A 13,824-nucleotide genomic window follows, 5' to 3' on the forward strand; every position below is an offset into this window, starting at 1 on the left:
GGCTCTGTGGCCCAGATACAGCAGAGGAAAAACAGGCGTTCAACGTTCGAGACGTCGTCTGTGGGCACTGGGAGAAAGTTTTCTTCCACCTACACAGGGGACGAGTTTCAACAAGGCGAGCTTAACATACAGTGTTTGAAGTGAAGGTGGGAGTGGGGGGGTGGGAGTTATCGCTTCAGCAACTTAAAACCGCGTGCACATTCGTTTTTTTTTTTTTTTTTTTTTTTTTGTGCTTCAAAGTACGAGAGAGCAGCGGGTCGCACTTGTTATCCGACGGTTTGTGCTGAGTGCTTCAGCACTTCACAACAATCTCAGTTTTTCTCAATGGCAATCTTTAAAAAGCTCAATTGGTCCATGCCAGGGGAGCTGATTGTCACATGAGGCCTTGTGTTCCTGCCCTCTGATCTGCTAACAATCTCACTGTGGAAGTATTGAAAAATTCAAATTCCATACTTGTGCAGTGAGTGCTGGGACTCTGTTGGATTATGGGTTAACACAAAGAGGGAGTCGATGAGTTAAGCATGAGGGAAATATAAGGCTTCTTGATCCACTTTTTGGGCCATTGAGAAGTCTAAGCAGGCTGCATTAAAGCCCCAGTCCCTTCAGGCATCCATCAGAAAATAAAACACCTAGTAACACAGTACTGTAGGGGCTCCTTGAAGCTGACTATATCACAGTTTTACAATCCTGGCTGCCTGTTACACCCAAACACCCTCCTTCCCTAGTGGTCAGACATGGGTCTGCATGCGCTTCTGGAGGGGCCGGGTGAGGTCTGAGTTTTGCGAGGAGGACTGGGAGTAGTGGGAGGAGGAGGAGGCCGACACCTTGCTGTCTTTGTCGAACTGCACGTAGCCGTCCGGCTTACTGTAGCTGCTGACGCTGCTGTCGCACTGCGTGTCGATAAAAGAGCTGGAGTCGCTGAGCGAGCCGCGCTGGAACTCCCGCTCGCACAGCTCAATGGAGCTGCTGCCCATGCCCAGCACGAAGCGCTGGCTGTAGTCGTACAGGCGGTTGGGACCCGCTCCCAGAGTGGAGTAGATGTTGGTGAAGGACATGCCCGTTGGTACGCGCTGCTTGCCCAGGGTCCCCGTGTTGGTGGGGTTCCTCACCTCAGTGGTCTGATTCCCGGCCATGGTCGGCGTGTGGTGCTCCTTGAAGGTATTGACACTGTAATAGCCATTTGTGGGATCCTATAACAATAGAAAACAAGAGAAAAAATGAATTTATAGCCATAAATTTTATAAAATAAATTCAGTATTTTTCCTTGGACAAGAGTAAGTGTTTTGAATTGCGCATTATCACATTTTTTTTATCTTTTAACATGGATAATGGGGTGGTTAAATATGTTCAGATATTCATACAGTGGCAGAAAAGAAACCTGATGTCTTTTAAACCCTTCTGTGACAACCCTGTCCTACAAGTCCTCTGTGATTTTGATGTGGTTTCGTAAAAAACTAATGAAGCACACAGTTTTCTTTAAAGACAAATTGTAGTAAAATAAATGCCTCAATGTCCACTAGTCTGAAAGAAGACAAAGAAGATAGTGGTCAAAAAATCTCAAACATTGATCAGTGCATAAAAAAAATCCTGGATGCTTTTGTCTGTAGTGTTTCCCCCTAAAACAGAAAAAGACAAGAATGCAAAAAACAACAACAACAAAAAACTGCTGTTTATTCACATTTAAGTGTGTTCTTCCTAAAGGTGAAAGTGAGTCAAGGTCAAACTGGCGATAATTATGATTCAAGTTGTTGAATAAATAAGGAAACAGTCTGCTGTGTACACGTAAAAAAAAACAAAAAACAGAATAAATCTGTGTTGAAGCTTGGAGCTAGGATTTAGTCAGCCTCCACGCTAACCTTAAATTCATGTCGCTCGCTAATTAGGCAGGCCTTGATGATGCATAGTTTGGCATCTAATGTGTCACTGCAAAGTTCACTCACACAGCAGCTTAATTGGACCTAAATGGATTGCAGTCTCTGTAATTCCATGTATTTCACTGAAGAGGCTTCTGAGGCTACAGCTGTGCCACTTGTTTGTCTGCTAGGCTGCAGGCAGGCACTGTGCTGTTGCTAAGGGTCCAGTTAGGGCATGCGGTTTGTGTTTTTTTTTTTTTTTTTTTTCATGTGCTCGTGTGAATGGATGTGAATGTCAAGCATAGCGAGCAAGGTGGCGAATCCCAAAAGAAGAATGCTCATAATGGGGAAATGAGAGAGACAACCTGAGAGGATCCTCGTTATGCTTGTCATTATCACACGGCTGACAGGCAGAGTGTTTGGGCCTGGCCTTTTATCCGTTGTTCAGTTCCCTCTCTGCTCTAGTTTTGTGCATGCTGTCATTAACTAGGATAAAAACAAATAAATAAATAAAACAAATCTGGCCCCCCCGGGGAGCAGGTAGGCAGGCAAACACAACAGAGGCACACTCCCGGGGGACGGTGCCAACGATTGTTTGGACAAAAGGATGAATGAATTCACTTCTGTGACGCCGAGCGAGATGCGGCGCGTTAACGGACTGCACATACAGGGGGTCAGGGCGGCGATGTGATCCCTGTTAACGATGGGCTGCAATGTGAGGATTGACATTGCTGGGCTAACAAGAATGCAGGTCGGAGGTGGAATGAACACCTGCTGAGATAATCGGCCGTGCTTGATTTACCAGAACATTCACATGAAAGCACCAAACGGTGTTCTGCTTGATGGGGAGTGAACGCTGTCAGCAGATATAGCACAATAGCTTTAACAGCAATCTATATATGTGTATGTCAAAATATTTGCTAGATAGTAAATGAGAAATGAAGTCATTTTTATTTTTTTATACTGATAAAAAAGCACATTGGTAGTTTGTGTGTTAACAGTCATTGCTGTAGTAAAATTCAAAGGCGATGTAGAATGTAGACAGGAAATGCATGTTTTAGAGGTTAGTCAACAGAAACACTTGTAATAAACGACCAGCATCCATCACTTGAAGTTGGCCTTGATGGGAAAAAAACCTGTGCAGGCTAAAAAAAATAAAAAATAAATAAATAACGGGGATAGGTCGTTTACTGCGAGAGTTACAAGTGGTTAAGTGGCGTCATATGCGGCGGGAGGACTGAAAGCAAAGTGCCTCGTCTGTACAGGCTGATCCATTCATCTCCATGTACAGTAAATAGGTATGCAGCTGCCAATAGAACCCAAGTCATCACATTCGCTAAATACCGTCTCTCCTGAATGAGGCGCATATGAGTCGGATCCGACTACGGTGACATTTTGCTCTTTTTCCTGTGTACATTTCCAGCCTGCATAATACGAACCGATATGAAAGGATGTACACATGTACTATACAGTGGATGTCACACGACAAACGCAGGATGGAGCACCTGATGTAGGTTTCTCTTATATCAAGTTTCTAAATATAGCACTATTATCTCTTGTTACCTGCCACCGGTAGGGTTGAACCTGAGCTGTGAGCCACACTTCGTCTTTCTCACATGCTGATGGTGTCGCTGTCTCTTGAGTGGCTGTGATTGAAATCAGCATAGTGTAGCTAAAGATTACATGCTCTTTGGAACAGCCCATCCCCACCATTATATGTGATAAAGAATAAATGAAATAACACCTTAAGGGCCAACCCTTTCTTTTTGAACCACCTTGGATGAGAAACTAATAATTAAAATCAGACCTATAACAGGAATCATTTTGCCTCTGGACTTATCTTTGGGGAAAAAAAATAAAAAAATCACGTGTGCCAGGAGAGGAATTAATACTTTTCAGCTATTTTGGTTCCTGAGATGAAGACCACCATCCACCCCAAAGGCGTGCTCTCGCTCCCTCTGTCGCTCTCTCTTTCTCTCTCTCACCACCTTTTACTCTCCATGCTTTCACGCTCTCGTTGTTCACAGCTCGTACCTTAATGTGCTGATACTCCTTCTCTTCCTCTTGTAATACCTCCAGCTGCTTCAGAACAGATTCCTGCTGGAACTCCCCTCGTTCAACCTTCATAGAAATCAAGCAGAGCATACTAAGAGCCTGTGTAGTTTCCCAAAGTCTCTCACTCGGAGCAAAAAGACACTTTGAGACGGATGGATTTAACTTTTTATTGCTTGTTCGCCTTTTTTAATATCAGCCAGACATGTTTCACCTTCACTCGCGGCTGCCAGGGAGCGTTAATAATTTATCCGTGAATATCTTTTATTTATCTTTACAAAATGCAGATTTGTGAGGTAGCTAAGCTCATTTCCCTGCACCGACATCATGTGCCGACTGTATTAAGTATTTTGAAAGAAAATGTAATCCAAAAGCTCTAACTACAAATAGCCCAGCCCTGGAGCTAATGGCATGGAAACCAAAACGCTGGTAGGACTCAAAAGAGGAAGCAGTTCTTTGTGTGCCTTGGAGGCATGTGGATCCAGAAGTACACCCACTGTGGGATTACCCACATCTCCATAGTTAAAATGTATAGGGTTCTGTTCTGCTCACAGGACTAGTGGCATCATTTTGATAAATATAAACCCTGTGCCATGACTACAGCACAATCTGCATGCCTCTCTGTACTTTCATTACTCATGAAATAATGTATTCCAGGGGGAAATAGGAATTCCAATTGTAGAGTACATTCATTATGTAACAGACATGCACAAAAAAAAAGTCTATTTTATTTCTGCAAACAGGAACAGGAAGAAAGTAGTATGTTGCGACACTCACACTCACCATCAGCTGTTTCATGGAGGTGTGCTCTTCGTTCTCCCGTGCCGCGTTGTGGTCTTTGTGCACAATCTCCACCCGGATGTCGTTTTTGGCCGACACGACTCCCTTCAGATCTGGCAGAAACAGACGACATGTGTATATATATATATATATATATATGTCTTAATAATCCGGATAAATGCCGCTCTGTATTTGTTGACATTCTAATTTCCCCCCAGTGCAGTTTGCGGCATTGCAAAATTTAGCAAAGATCCCCGGGTTTGCTTTGTTAGAGCTCCCCCATTTCCCGAAAACAATACAGAGCATTATTAATAAGCATTTGTTCCCTGCCAAGACAAGATTATCTTTTTCTGCATATCTCACACAGCCTTCCACGGTGGCTCATTCTGTTTGGGACAATGCTGATGTTTGTACTGTCATATAATAAAGTCTTACTTTCTGTCTTAATTTTGCTTGCAAGTTCTCTCTGGTGAGCACAGATGGAGACGGGCAGTGAGGGCATAACCAGGTGCGCTTCCTCTGTAGTATACAAACAATAGACATGCTGAAGGGACCAGTAGCACAGTGTGGTTCTTGGACGGAGACAGCGGCTGACTGTCTCTAACTTGAGTCACTTGAAATATGGGTGGGTGGCAGTGAACATTGCGCAGGATGTAAATAGCCTCCAAAGCGAATGGAGCCAGACTGAGATTGCATGAAATGAGCCCTTAACACAATCTGGCTATCTCCGCACCACAAAAAGATGTCCATCTCAAACACTGATCTCATCTCGTTCCAAAACTTTACTCACAACTCCTGGCAAATTTGTTTTTACTTTTTTTAGATGACCCATATTTATGAAACTTCAAGTCACAGCGTGAAAACAGTTTGCTTGCATGAAAACATCTACATTCAAATAGGTGGACATTTTTTTTAGTGTGCTGGGGGATGACACAGTACTTTGGCACGCATGCATCGGTGGGCGTAACGGGAGGAAAAGGCGACGTACTTCTCTGGGAGCGGGTGCAACAGAACGCTCCGATGGTGCCCAGGAGGACAATGAAGGCCACGAAAGCTCCCACAGCAATGCCGATGATCACCGCCACAGGGAGAGATTCTGCGGAGAGCAACAAAGAGACACGTCCTTCTATAATACCGTACCAATCAGCACTCAATTCAGTATAGCGGCAGGGTGGTATACACAGCAGGATACAGTCACAGTGTACTTTTTTTTGGGGGGGGGGGGCACAAACATGCACCTGCTCTCCTCAAACTGTACCCCTCTTATCCCATCACTATAAAGCAACACAGTGTAATAAAAATATACAAGCACGGTGTCACAGAAAAAATTATTCCCAATCCCTTTTTTGTTATCAGCGCTGGTAAACATTTCCCTGCTAATGCCGTCTCATTATGGCACTGTCTCATAACTTTTAATTTACACTCATTTAGGTTAATAAAACCGTTTCGCCGAGGGCTTTTATTTTCGCCGAGTGTGAGAGCGTGCGCATTCGCTTGTGAGTAATCATGTTTGTCCGTACCTGTGCGGATGTTTTAACTAGGAAGAGGCTAAACCAGCAGGCATGCACCTATACTCTGCCGCAGCAGCAAAGGTCCTCATTAAAGCACGCTTTAATGAGAATCTCAACTGCCGGGACCACATTTATGACCTTAACGCATTTTTAAAACAAATGCAAACATCCAAGTGCTCTTCCTACACTATTAAAGCCCATTTAATGTCTTCATTGATCAATGTCACTTTCACATAAGCAGCTTATAATTTATCATTTGCGATAAGTGGATAGAAAACACAGCTTGCCCTACGGTGGAGGGGGAAAAGGTCACAGATGAAAAAAAAAAAAGAAGTGTTGTATTTATTTATATATTTAAGTTGGTCTTTTGCATAAGGAAAGCATGAGGCAAAGTGCATTTTATATGAAGTGTGCAGTGTGGGCTTAGGGTCACCAGTTCAAATTCATATGATTTTTCACTTTAAATTAACCCAGAAAACTCATTTGTGGGGAATTTATTGGTGGCACCATCACATTTACTTTACATCAAACATTTCAGAATTTAGGCCATGCACTCTCTTGCATTTCCAAATTGGTAAAATGTCTTTTTTGACCACTAAGTTCTGAAAGGGGGGGGGAGGGGACTCCCAAATGATATTTATGTCCTTAAAATTGATGGTACAAGTATGGATTTATGATAAAATATACCAATATATATGTGTGTCCAGCGATTCAATGCATATACAGAAGCACATTTACACAGAAACCGTATAATCAACAGTGATGGGAGCACCAACACAGGAATGGAGAAACCACAGTGAATAACACGTGACACTACAACTTGGGTCACTGCTGTCACTACCAAGAAAACCGCAGTGGAGTGATTTGAAGAAGAGGAAGGTGGAACCTGTCGAACCTTGGCTCCCACCTTGTTCCTTAAGGCGTATGATCTCGGTGTCAGAGCCGAAGCTGTTCCACGCGGTGCAGTTGTAGATGGTCTGGAAGTCGGCTGGGACGATGTTACTCATGGTCAGGGTGGAGATTACTCCCTCCTCCGTGTTGACGGTCTCCACGGTGTAGCGGCCAGACGTTCCGGACTCCAGCACGGTTTCCTTCCATGACCAGGCCTGAGCAAAGACAAAAGGCGAGAGGTGCTACTGTTTGATTTGTACCTTGTGCTCTATAGGTAGCTGCAAAAGGGTGAAGATACAAAATAACAACAGGATTTTGTAAAAAATACAGCCCAGTCTTGTGCAAGTTTGTGAAATATTCACAAAATGTAATTAAAGTCGTCTCCCATTTTTGTCCTGATATGGAGCTTGACGTTGAAACTAATGTATTTCAGTCGGCAGTGTCTTTCCAGCTGTGAAAGCGTGAGAAATGAGCGACACTAAAGCAAATGAAAACAGCAAGGGGAAACAAAACTCAAGTGTAAAACTAAAACGAAAAAGTAATGGTCCCAGACAATTGAACCCCTCCACCCCTGCAACCTCGTAATTTTTTCTAACAGCACGTACTGCACCTTCATACAAGCCGTGGTGAGTTGTCATGATTAAAAAAAATCAATAAAAAAAAAAATCATGTCCAGGCACACAAATCAACTCATTATAATCTGTGACTGTCATGTAACTTAATACAAAACTTTGCAATGGTTTTGTCATGACAGCTATGCTCCTATTACATTTTATACAGAATTATATTTTTATATTTTATATATCTCATATACCAAATTTGATATCTTATATATTTCATATGTTACACAGTATTTACATATCTTATATAGTATGTCTTGTATAGTTTTATACATATACTCATACTGTACATATCTTTACACATATATTTGTATATAGCTCTATATTTATCTACATATACACACAATATATCTCATGTCCATTCCATACTTTATACTCTTACATTTTCTATATATTATATTATTATTATTATATGTTATATATTATATTTATGCATTATATACTCTATATGATGTTTAGGACCCCATATATTCATATCCTTACAAAATATAGTGCATATATGAGTGAGTGTGTGTGTAAGTGTGTGTATACACCGATCAGCCACAACATTAAAGCCACTGACAGGAGAAATAACATTGACCATCTTGTGAGAATACAATGTTCTGCTGGGAAACGTTTGGACCTGGCATTCATGTGGATGTTACTTAGGCATGTAGCACCCACCTAGACCAGACCAGGCACCCCCACCCCATAGCAATGACACTCCTTGATGGCAGCAGCCATCTGTGTTGACCTGGCCTCCAAATTTACTAGATCCCAAACTGATCAAGTATCTGTGGGATGATCCACAGAGGCAACTACACAATATTAGGAAGGTGGTCATAATGTTATGCCATCGGCATACACACTTTCACAAAAACGGGAACAACTCAAATGAAGAACAGCACAAGGTGTTGACCTGGCCTCCAAATTTACTAGATCCCAAACTGATCAAGTATCTGTGGGATGATCCACAGAGGCAACTACACAATATTAGGAAGGTGGTCATAATGTTATGCCATCGGCATACACACTTTCATGCTTTTCTTTCTCATACATTGATTTAGGTTTTAGTGACGTTTTGTGTAATCACTCATGCTCAACAGAATATAAAGACGCTTTGTCTGAAGAAAAAGAAGAATTGCATAGAAACACAACCACTGACAATGGTTTTGCAAAGCTACAGCACGGAAACCCGCTATCGTGTCCTGCAAGCCGTCTAAATATGGTCAGTTGTCTGTCCCATTCAGTCAGCTTTTACCCTGATTTGAACTGCCACAGGTTAGGAAAGCAACTCAACATGTGATCCAAATGTTAAAGGTGACCAACTCACTGCTGATCAGTACATCCTTTGCTCAGTGTGTGCTTCACTGTTCTTGGATTACTCGTGCCATGTAATTGCCTTCTCAATGGGGAGACATGACAAGTAGATGAAACCAGTACTATAATACAAGGCTAGTTTGGAATGTTTTGTTCTTCTTGGTACAAGGTGACATGAATTAATAATATCAGTGCACAGACATCACCTTGTTTAGTGAATTCTAGATGCATTCTAGAGAGATGAATGAATCAGGGGGAATACAGCTAGGATGTTCTGTCCCGCTTTGTATTATTAAAACATATTTAAATGCTGTGTTATGGTTACAAAAAAAAAAAAATTAAATACAAGTTGTAGTTTAAAATGACGTTGGTTAACTGCCCATTTGCTGCTGTTCGTTTCCGTTTGACAAGTGGCCAGCTCAGTGAGAATTCTCCAACATTTGCAGACTGAGCAAATGTCCAACAGATAATTGCAAATTGCATGTACTCTGAGCAGTTCTCTCCTGATTGCAGCGTTTGAATTAATGCGCTGTTTGGATTTGGCAGTTGGGAGGGATGGCGTGCTGGCCCTAACAGAGAGGTGCTTGCTGTGCTTCTGAGAATTAGCAGAGAGGTAAATAGAACTGAGTAAAAAAGAAAGAACATGGAAAATGTTCTTAAGTAAAAACAAGAAATCCTATGGATGCGTTCTGAAGCAGCATTATTTGACTCATCTAACTTTATACTTTGATGGCACTGTAGCACATGCATTGCAAAAGTATTTGGATCATTTGCCGTCTAATTTGTATGCCATACAGGAAAACTAGAAATATGCTGTAAATAGTGTCTGTCTGGATTCTTAGAAAACACTGTATTCAGCCAAGTAACCGCATTTTTCAATCTAGGTTCTTTCAGTGGATCTGAATGGAATAAAATTGATTCCTAGGATTAGTTCAATGCTGTATCTGCCGTGATGTTTGTGTGTGGGTGTCAGTAATGTGCTGCACTTTCCTTTTTTGGATTAGGCCAATTCAAATGTATTAATTCAAACTATTCATTTTATTAACCACTATGAAAATGCACATTGCCTAAGATGTCAAGTTTACAGCCTTTAGAAAATCTTGTTTAATTTTGAATGCAATCTGATTATATTGAATGCATATGCATGCATGTTTCAAGTTAATCTACGGCTTAGACAGCTTAGACATTACTGAATAATAAATCCATCCATTATCTATTATGCTTAGAGGGTCAGTGGGGATGCTGGAGCCTATCCCGGATGTCTCTGGGCAAGAGGACATGCTGCCAATCTATCACAGGGCTAACACAAAGAGACAAACAACCATTCACACTCTCTTGCACACCTACAGCCAGTTTAGAATCACCAAATAACCAAACAAGCGTGTGTGTGGATTGTGGGAAGGAAGGCAGAGCACACGGAGGGAGAACATCCCAGTTCAGCGTTGGAAGGCCCTAGATGACCTGAGAGTTTGCAGCTGCATCACTGAATTGAATAAATACACCAATCAGGCATAACATTATGACCACCTTCCTAATACTGTGCCTCCAAAACAGTTGTGACTCATCAGAGAATGGACTACATACGGGTCCTATGAGTTGAGGGGAGGGGCCTCTGTGGATCATCCCACAGATACTTGATCAGTTTGGGATCTAGTGAATTTGGAGGCCAGGTCAACACCTTGTGCTGTTCTTCATGTTTTTTGAGTTGTTCCTAGAGTGTGTGTGGGCCTGTGTCAGGCTGCATCCTGCTGGGGATGGCTGCTGCCATCAAGGAGTGTCATTGCTATGGGGTGGGGGTGCCTGGTCTGGTCTAGGTGGGTGGTACATATCTAAGTACCATCCACATGAATGCCAGGTCCAAAAGTTTCCCAGCAGAACATTGGATTCTCACAAGATGGTACAATGTTATTTACTTCTCCTGTATGTGTATATACACCTCACACATGATGATATATCAGAATCAGAATCAGAATCGGCTTTAATGGCCAAGTATGTGTGCACATATAGGGAATTTGACTCCGGTAACTTTGCTCTCTTGTACAGAAACACATGGAACTTAAATAAGTGAAAAAAATAAAAAAATAAAATAAATCTCAATCTGTACACATAAAATATATCTATATCTATCTATCTATGCATTGCTATAATAATTTAACACATGACATTTAATGGCTGCTGTTGTTTTGTGGCAGTTTCTTTGTTTTGGGTAACTATGGTGAGAACTGGATGAACGTTGCTGCTGAATGCAGAGGATGACAGATGGAACTATATTAAGTGACATCTCCAGAGTAGAGATTTATATAATTTTAAAGAACACAGTTATGAAAATTGTGTTTTTTTGTACTGGTTCGTGCACACTGACTCAAGCAAAAAAACTTACCCTGCTATGCACTTACATAACACTTTTTCAGGGTCCAATATTAGAAAATATTGCGGGTTATGACGACAAATCAGTGCGAGTCAAGCTTGAGATTTATGTTGATAGCAAACTGATTTCAGCTGGCATAACTTAGTCGCTGTGCGATTTCACACTTGTGTTTCATAAATCAAAAGTTTGACTTCCAGGAGAAACCTTTAAGGCTCAGCAGCTGAGCCTCCACAGACGCAGCTCTCAAATAAACCTGAAAATAATTAAGCTGCTAGTTAATGGTTGGCATCAGTTTAATAAAAATACACATTAGATGACAAAGTACGGCAATTAACCACAGTTGTGCAAACACGCTCACACAAATTAATAGCTGTGCAAAGTGAGCTCAGACAGTTTGTTGTTTATAAAAGGACTATAAATCTCAAAGTGATCAGTACTAAGTGCCCATTAAATGGAAAATCAAGGGTTAAAACTGAATTTCCATGCCCACTGAATTTCTAAACTGATTTTTTTATGTGTCCTGTCCGGTTAACAGATCAATACAGTTGTACTTTAAACACCAGTATGAAAAAATGTTTAACTTGCAGTGTCCAGGTGCCAAAGATTCAAATAATCAGGAAAGTTTGAGACAAGTGTTCATAAAAATGAAATGGTCCAGATGTACTTACGATGCGGTCCGGAGGAGGCGTACTTCGAATGAAGCATTTGATTTGTCCTTTTTCTCCATGCAAAGCCTGCTGAGTCTGCGTGCTGGAGATAGTGGGCGGCCCTGAAAAAGAACAACCATAAAAAAAAATAAAAATAAAAAAAAAGTTTAAAGATTAGTCCCAGAAATTGAAACATGAATAATTAAATTCATTTTCAGTTTCAGGTCATACAGTGTGACAACTCCGCTCAATTGAGTCCTTGGTGGTAGATTATATCCTAAATGTCCCCTGTTCCGAGCAGTAACACCTGAAGTGTTCGGTAATTTGGTGCTCCTGGGGAAGATTGTATTGCGGCGAGATATGAACATGCCTCATCCCTCAGTACCAAGGACACGCCGGGCCTGAACAAAGGGCATAAGTGGCGGCCTGCACCTCATTCTGGATCAAGAAATTGTTGATTTATGGCTGGCTTGATTTCTCCCAGTGAGATAAACGTTGTTCTCTGGAGCGTAATCAGGACTGCACAGATGGAAAGGGAAAATGCCATTGTGGGGAGATAACACACTTGTCGCAGTGTTTCACCTCAATCAATTTGCCTGCAGCAGAGTTGACCCCTGAACCAGTAGTACGGCACATAAACATTACAAGCCCCAGCTCCATAAAGGAACAAAATGGAACACTCGCCAAGACGCTGGGGTACAAATCCAGCATTCTTTCTTTCATACCGTTTAGTCTTATTAGTTGTTTGTGCTGTGACAATCAATAAACCTTGCACAGGCACAAAAAAGCATGATCTGTAATCAGACTGACTAAATGGAATGGCTTTATTAGTTTTACAAAGCACTTAAACAAGGCTAGTTCAATCAAGACGAACAGCCGTTATGGACTTCAAGCCAGCATATGTTGCCCTTGCCTGACAAGGGCGGCTCGGCCTAAACGACTGGTCTGCTCGCCATCTGGTCTGGAGGCTGCTCACGCCAGGTGACAGCGCTAATATGAAGACAAGATGTCACACGTAACCCAATTCTGTCACTCATGCGTCATTTTCCCTTTGGTCCTGAAACGCACACTGTGAAGACATGGATCGGATGTTATTTTAATAGATGAGATGACACTGTGGATAGATTTTTTTATAGGCTTCATAGCGGCTGACTGAGAGTTGCACGGAGGCATCTGGCATTGCCTTAATACATGAGAATCTACCATCTACCAACATGTCTTGTGTTGTTCCTGTGTGCTGTACTTTGCCAATAACATGCTTCTCTGCCCTTGATTGGCCGTTTCTGCCATCAGTCCGAGATTTCAAATTTAGATCTCTGCACGACATAATCAGGCATGTGTACTTTTTTTTATTAGTTTTTTTTTTTTAGCAATGTGGGGAACAATTAGCAGCCTTTGGTTTGTTCATATTACAATGACCAAATCCCAGCATCCAGAATGATTTTTTTTAGCTTCATTTTATTTTACTTTAATTGATTTATTCCGTGTGATTTTTCTTTTTTTTTCTTTTAAACCCCTCTAGTCATATTGTGGGCAGAATTCAATTAAAAAAAAATCTGATTATGCCAGTGCAAACTGAGGTAATTGCTCACATCCACCTCTTCTTCCTTACGTTTAAAAGCTGGTTTATTACAGAGCTGCTCCCACAAAAACATCACCAGGAAAGGTTTCCGTCGTGCCCTTTTTTTTTTTAATCTGGCAAAAAGGCCTTTAAAAGGCTGTTAAAATCAAACGTTTTGTGTGTCTCTTGTGATCTTTAAGGTTAAGAATGTGGGTTTGAGGGGGTGGCAAGTGAGGCAGCTT

The 13,824-nt window shown here is 41.6% G+C and overlaps 1 protein-coding gene across 1 annotated transcript in view; it reads right to left on the minus strand.

Annotated features, from left to right (window-relative positions):
* Positions 1-246: 246 nt before the first annotated feature.
* Positions 247-13,824, minus strand: part of kirrel3b (kirre like nephrin family adhesion molecule 3b) — a 150,306-nt gene continuing 136,728 nt past the window's right edge. The window contains exons 10-15 of the mRNA XM_084558884.1: positions 12,043-12,143; positions 7,104-7,302; positions 5,674-5,781; positions 4,689-4,798; positions 3,888-3,974; positions 247-1,190 (exon numbers count right to left, since the gene is read on the minus strand). Coding sequence (XP_084415010.1) covers positions 729-1,190; positions 3,888-3,974; positions 4,689-4,798; positions 5,674-5,781; positions 7,104-7,302; positions 12,043-12,143 — 1,067 coding nt within the window. The 3' untranslated portion in view covers positions 247-728. The remainder of the gene's footprint in view (positions 1,191-3,887; positions 3,975-4,688; positions 4,799-5,673; positions 5,782-7,103; positions 7,303-12,042; positions 12,144-13,824) is intronic.

The sequence above is a fragment of the Chelon labrosus genome, assembly GCF_963514085.1.
Source record: "Chelon labrosus genome assembly, chromosome: 13".
NCBI classification, from domain to species: domain Eukaryota; kingdom Metazoa; phylum Chordata; class Actinopteri; order Mugiliformes; family Mugilidae; genus Chelon; species Chelon labrosus.